This window comes from Amblyraja radiata, chromosome 34 (assembly GCF_010909765.2).
Source record: "Amblyraja radiata isolate CabotCenter1 chromosome 34, sAmbRad1.1.pri, whole genome shotgun sequence".
NCBI classification, from domain to species: Eukaryota; Metazoa; Chordata; class Chondrichthyes; order Rajiformes; family Rajidae; genus Amblyraja; species Amblyraja radiata.
In genome coordinates, this window is record NC_045989.1 from 25,340,330 (window position 1) to 25,347,195 (window position 6,866).

Genomic DNA, 6,866 nt, shown 5'->3' on the forward strand with positions numbered 1-6,866 from the left:
TTTTGAATTGCAGCTTGCATAGATCAAGAGAAATTGGAATATGTTGCATGTACAGGTGAGCGATATGCAGATTGTTTGGCTGCAAACTAGTCCTGTGATTTAATTTGTACTGAGTTCCTGAGTGCAATAAAGGCTGCGACTAAAAAGCTTTTAGGAAGCAAATCTCTGTCAGTATCCTTACTTACTCCCTTCCAAATTTAACCATAGACATGCTTTAAATATTGTTTAGACTAGTCATCCTGCTAAAGAAATTTCCTTTTACCTACAGGTAGAGCAAATCAGTCAGCTCCTTGCTCTAGTGGAAGCCACACTGAGCTACCACAAAGAATCCACTACAATCCTGGAGCAGCTTCACGGCACACTACAGAGCAGGTGTAGTTCCAAACCGTGCGTGCATGCAATCACGGGGATGGGGGTGGCCGGGCGGTGGGGTCTAGGATTCAAGTCTACTCCATGGGCATTTTGAAATTAACCGGTGAGACAAGAATACAAAAGACATAAACTGGGGAGAGTCTAGAACCAGAGAGCACAGCCTCAAAATAAAAGGACGTACCTTCAGAAAGGAGATGAGGAGGAATTTCTTTAGCCAAAGGGTGGTGAATCTGTGAAATTCATTGCTACAGGCAGCTGTGGAGGCCAAGTCATCAGGTAATTGTAAAAGAAGATATACACAAAATACTGGAGTAACTCAGTGGGCCAGGCAGCATCTCTGGAGACAAGGAATGGGTGACGTTTCGGGTCGAGACCCTTTAACTTCGATTTAAACCAGCATCTGCAGTTCTTTCCTTCACAGGGTATTTATAAACCACAGATTGATGGGTTCCTGATTAGGAAGGGTGTCAAAGATTATGACACTGGAGTGTCAGAGTGGCTTTGTCTTTTTGAGGAGATGACAAGGTGATTGATGGAGAAGGGAGGTAAACGTTGTCTACAAGACTTTGTTAAGGCATTCGGCAAAGTCCCTCATGTTAGGCTGATTCAGCAGATGAAGATGCATGGTGACTTGATGGTGTGGATCTAGAACTGACACCCGCAAAAGACAGGGGATTGGTGGAAGGGTGTTATTCTAAGCTAAGTCAGAAGTCAGGCCGATCATAAAACCCTTGTATGTTTTTCTTAAAGGATCAGCATAGTCTGCAGCCGTCCGAAGCGTGACTTCAGGCCTAAGCCTGCAGTTGCCTCATCCTTTGAGCCTATTGACAACCCACAACACAATGGTCTTTCGTACAATTCCTCCTTCAAGTCATCTGGTAAGAATACTTACGTGAATATTAGAATGAAACTTGTAGAATTGTACGCATACTTCAGTGCTCTTTGGTCAGAGTAAAATGGAGGTTGCACCAAACCAAAAATGGGCGGCACAGTGGCGCGCCAGTAGAACTGCTGCCTCACAGCGCCAGAGACCCGGGTTCGATCCTGACTACAGGTGCTGTCTGTGCGGAGTTTGTACGTTCTCCCTGTGACCGCGTGGGTTTTCTCCGGGTGCTCCGGTTTCTTCCCACATCCCAAAGACGTGTGCGTTTGTAGGTTAATTGGCTTCTATAAATAGTCCCGGGTGTGTCGGGTGCAGAGTGGGCAGGTGTGGTGTACGGGTGATTGCTGGATAGCATGGACCCAGTGGGCAGAAGGGCCTGTTTCCATGCTGCTTCTCCAAACTAAAGGTGATGTATATACAGTAATATACATGGAAAAATCTCAATAATTTTCCAGAATCACCTGTATAAAACCTGCAGATCTGATCCTAAAAAGACCTTCAGAATTTTTGATATTCTATACCATTATATCACAAATTGATGGTCTTAATGTTAATATAATGTATGTTTTGGACGTACTTTTATTTAGTTTGCCAAGGTTGCATGTTTAGCTGTGCATTGGTTCATGTAGTACCTGCACTAGCCTGCAGGTGTCAGTCCTTGTTTCCCTTTCTGTTATCATTTAGCTAAACCTTCCCCATTCAGGATTGTTGGCAGGTCAAGGCGTACCTGTTCACCTTGTGAGTAGCTTTCCTAAACCAGTGTGTGTGTGTGTGTGTGCGTGTGATGCACTCCTCTTTTCAGCTTGTTTGAAAATCACCACAACCACCTCTCCCAAAAAACTCTCCCTACCCTTAGATCAGTGATTCTGAACCTGGGGGTTGGGAGGGGGGGGGGGGGTCATTTGGGGCTTTACCGGGGGGAAATGATTGGGTCATAAATAACAGATCCGTTTGTTGAGCCCATGTTTAGGAACCTAACAAAGATACATACCACATACAGTATTTTGTTTGTGTATGCGCGTACATATGCCAACAAAGATGTGAACCACTGCCTTAGATGAACAGTTAGATAGGTACATGGATATGACAGGTTTGGAGGGATATGGACCAAATGCAAGCAGTGGGACTAGTGTAGCTGGGACATGTTGGCCGGTGTGGGCAAGTTGGGCCGAAGGGCCTGTTCCCCCGCATCAGGGGGGATCTTAGCTCCCCTGTGCCGGGCGATCGGACCCCGGGTCGGGGCTGGTCGAACCTCCTGCAGCTTTGGTGCTTCCCGACATCAGTCTCTACCCGAGACTGCGAGCTTCTCGATTTGAAACCCGCAGGCCGCGGTTTTAGCGTTGATCCCAGGCAAGGGGTCGCAGGCTCTGATGGCAAGTCCACAGCGCCGCAGTGGGGCTCAAAGTCAGTTCCGTGCAAGGCCGCCAGCTCCATCATGTTCGGCCGCTGAGCGACCGGAGATACGATCCGGGAAACAATCGCATCTCCGGCAAGGTAAGAGATTGAAATGTCCATCACTAATGATTAATTTCCCTCCTGGGATAAATAAAGTTCAATCGTATCGTATTGTAAAGGGCAAGGCTATGGCCCCAGACCCCCCCCCCCCACCCCCCACCACCCCCACATAAAACAAACCAGAGAACATTGACCCAAACTTTTTAAAACATACTAAAAATAACAAAAAAAGCGAAAAGACAGACAGAGCGTTGGCGAGGCTGCCATCGCTGACGGCGCCACCTGGTGGAACCAGCCTCCGTTCCCTGCACTTCCATGTGCCTATCTAAAAGCCTCTTAAACACCACTAACCTATCTACCCCCACCACCCCTGGCAATGCGTTCCAGGCCCCCTCCACTCTGTGTAAAAAAAAAAACTAGGCCCCGCAAACCTCCATTAAGTTTTCCATCTGTCTCCTTACAGCTATGCCCTTTACAATACGATACAATACGATAGAAGTTTATTCATCCCAGGAGGGAAATTAATCATTAGTGTTGGACATTCCCACCCGAGGAAAAAGATTCTGACTGTCTACCACGTCTCTGCCTCTCATAATTTTAGATAACCTTGACGCAGGAGCAAACTAATGTTCTTCCCCATTGCACACAGCTTCCTCGACACAAGTGGACCAGCCCTGCTGTAAAGCTGTCTATGACTTTGACCCTGAGAATGAAGGAGAACTTGGATTCAAGGAAGGTGACATCATCACTCTTACAAATCAGATTGATGAAAACTGGTTTGAAGGCATGTCGAGCGGCGAATCCGGCTTCTTCCCCATTAATTATGTGCAGGTGATTGTTCCATTGCCGCAGTGAAACCGACCCAATTTTGTAAATGCCCGGATACAGAACACAGACATTTCATCAGTGTGGCATTCCGTGAAAGCCTTGCTCTTTGATTGACTTTTGTACGTCTTCTATTTGTCTATTTATTTTTTTACATGTTCCATTTGTACTGAAGATGTTTATGTCTTTTTGCTACAAGAGTAATTGCAAATCTTACCTATTTCTGCCAGCAAGTTCACAGTTTCTAATGCCCCTGTCCCACTTAGGAAACCTGAACGGAAACCTCCGGAGACTTTGCGCCCCACCCAAGGTTTCCGTGCGGTTCCCGGAGGTTTTCGTCAGTCTCCCTACCTGCTTCCACTACCTGCAACCTCCGGCAACCACCTGCAACCTCCGGGAACCGCACGGAAACCTTGGGTGTGGCGCAAAGTCTCCAGAGGTTTCCATTCAGGTTTCCTAAGTGGGACAGGGGCATAAGTAGACAAAAGTGCTGGAGAAACTCAGCGGGTGCAGCAGCATCTATGGAGCGAAGGAAATAGGCAACGCCTATTTCCTTCGCTCCATAGATGCTGCTGCACCCGCTGAGTTTCTCCAGCACTTTTGTCTACCTTCGATTTTTCCAGCATCCGCAGTTCCTTCTTAAACACAGTTTCTAAGTATACGGCTGTAACTATTTAACTTTTACATGCGCTCTGAATCTTTTGTTGCTGTTTTACAGTGCGGGAAAAATTTCTATTTAGCTGTAATAAGAATATTCTTGATACAGTTTAATTATTGTGGTTATAATGAACTGTTATTAACGTTTTAAGATTCTGACCTGTTCTTGAGCCATTTTATTTGGCAGTGTAATTTATTGTTATGCACAGATGCCATAATAAATGTGTGTGTAAAAACTGCAATTTAACCAGTGTTAGCTCTCATTGTTGGACACCGTTACCAATGACATGTTTGCATCTTTTTGAGATTAGATTAGATTAGATTCAACTTTATAGTCATTGCACAAATACGAATACAGGTACAACAAAATGCAGTTTAGCATCTAATCAGAGTGCAAAGTAGTAAAATACTGGTTAAAACAATATGTACAATGTGGGTAAATTAATCTAGTACATGGGCAAATAAATATATAGAAACATAGAAAATAGGTGCAGGAGTAGGCCATTCGGCCCTTCGAGCCTGCACCGCCACTCAATATGATCATGGCTGATCATCCAACTTAGTTCCTGTACCTGCCTTCTCCCCTTACCCCCTGATCCCTTTAGCCACAAGGGCCACATCTAACTCCCTCATAAATATAGCCAATGAACTGGCCTCAACTACCTTCTGTGGCAGAGAATTCCACAGATTCACCACTCTGGATACCACTACATGGGTAGGACAGGTTTAGAAGGATATGGCAGGTGGGACTAGAGTAGATGGGGCATCTTGGTTGGCATGGGCATGCTGGGCAGGAGGGCATTTTTCTGTGTGAAAAATGTTTTCCTCATCTCGGTCCTAAAAGATTTCCCCCTTATCCTTAAACTGTGACCCCTTGTTCTTCCCCATACAGATAAAAGGGTATAAAAGATTGCTAGCGTCGAGCCTGTGAGTTCAGCAGGGTAATGGTATTTTGGAAGAAGCTGTACCCTATTTATATTTCTGTACCCTATCTTATGTACCCTCTTTATATTTCTCTAACTTCAAGTAACCCTTAAGGGCCCGTCCCACTGGACGAGGTAATTCAAGAGCTCTCCCGAGTTTGGAAAAAAAATCAAACTCATGGTAAGTACATAGAATGTACGTAGCAGGTACGTCGGAGCTCGTGGATGTCTCGTAGCGGTTCGTAACGCTAACGGCAGGTACTCGGGAAACGCGGTAACTCGTAAAGTTTTTTCAGCACAGTGAAAAATGTCCACGAGAGCCCCGAGTACCTACGAGCGGCTATTACCGTAATTCTCCAAGTTCGAATCAGGGGAAACTCGGGAGAACTCTTGAATTACCTCGTACAGTGGGACAGCCCCTTTACTTTTCCCCTCTCTCTCCGTCCCTCCCCCACCCTAGTTCTCCGATTAGTTTCACCATCCTCCTGACTAATTTTACTGTTTGAATGCCTCATTGTCACCTTCCCCATGAACCATTCTACAGTTCCTTGATCAATGTCTGATTTGATATGTCCTTTTCACATCTTACCCTTCCTTATCTCTAGTTTCCCTCCTCCCCTCACTCTCAGACTGAAGACGGGTCTCACCCGAAACGTCACCCATCCATATCCTCAAACAAAGAGCACCAACCCGACGACCCACACCAGTACGATGCTTCAGAAAGCCACAGACTGATCAATTTATGGACACTGAGCTGCAGTTCTGCAAGTGGCCACCAGAGGATGCATGGCACCAACTTCTTGATCAAGCCTCCCCAATTGATATATTGATCTGCTCGCCCCCCCCCCCCCCCCATTCAACAAGAGGCTGGCTCTAAATCTTAGGGTTCAGCTTTAAGAGTAAGAACATAGGAGCAATAGTTTAGAGATACAGCGCGGAAACAAGCCCTTCGGCAAACCGAGTCCGGGAGAGGTGTGTGATGAGCAGATAGATCAGGTGGTGAAGGGGAGAGGAGCAGGGTGGCGTGGCGAGTCGAGGGAAGTGTGCGGGGAGAGGAGGAGAGGAACAGGAACAGGAACAGGTTTTTCAATGGTTGAGTCTGTTCCCTTATTCAACAAACTCAGAACTGATCATTTTTGTGAAACAACATTCTCCTTCACTCCCCCGTTTTCTCGATATCTTGAATATCACTAATCTATCGATCTGACTCTTGAATGAATAGTCGAGCCTCTACAGACCTTCAGGATAGAGAATTCCAAAAACTGACCACCCTCTGAGTAATGAAATTTCTCCTTATTTCCAAATTATATCCCAAAACTAAACTAAACATATAATCTATAAATAAAACAAATAGGAATTCATAGACAAAAAACATAGAAACATAGAAAATAGGTGCAGGAGTAGGCCATTCGGCCCTTCGAGCCTGCACCGCCATTCAATATGATCATGGCTGATCATCCAACTCAGTATCCTGTACCTGCCTTCTCTCCATACCCCCTGATCCCTTTAGCCACAAGGGCCACATCTAACTCTCTCTTAAATATAGCCAACGAACTGGCCTCAACTACCTTCTGTGGCAGAGAATTCCACAGATTCACCACTCGCTGTGTGGAAAATGTTTTCCTCATCTCAGTCCTAAAAGATTTCCCCCTTATCCTTAAACTGTGGCCCCTTGTTCTGGACTTCCCCAACATCGGAAACAATCTTCCTGCATCTAGCCTGTCCAACCCCTTAAGAATTTTGTAAGTTTC

The 6,866-nt window shown here is 45.7% G+C and overlaps 1 protein-coding gene across 1 annotated transcript in view; it reads left to right on the forward strand.

Annotated features, from left to right (window-relative positions):
* LOC116991493 (endophilin-A3-like) overlaps window positions 1-3,784 on the forward strand; it is a 39,862-nt gene extending 36,078 nt beyond the window's left edge. Inside the window, exons 7-9 of the mRNA XM_033050124.1 lie at window positions 269-372; window positions 1,123-1,250; window positions 3,360-3,784. Of these exons, the coding sequence (XP_032906015.1) occupies window positions 269-372; window positions 1,123-1,250; window positions 3,360-3,565 (438 nt within the window). The 3' untranslated portion in view covers window positions 3,566-3,784. The remainder of the gene's footprint in view (window positions 1-268; window positions 373-1,122; window positions 1,251-3,359) is intronic.
* Window positions 3,785-6,866: the final 3,082 nt, after the last annotated feature.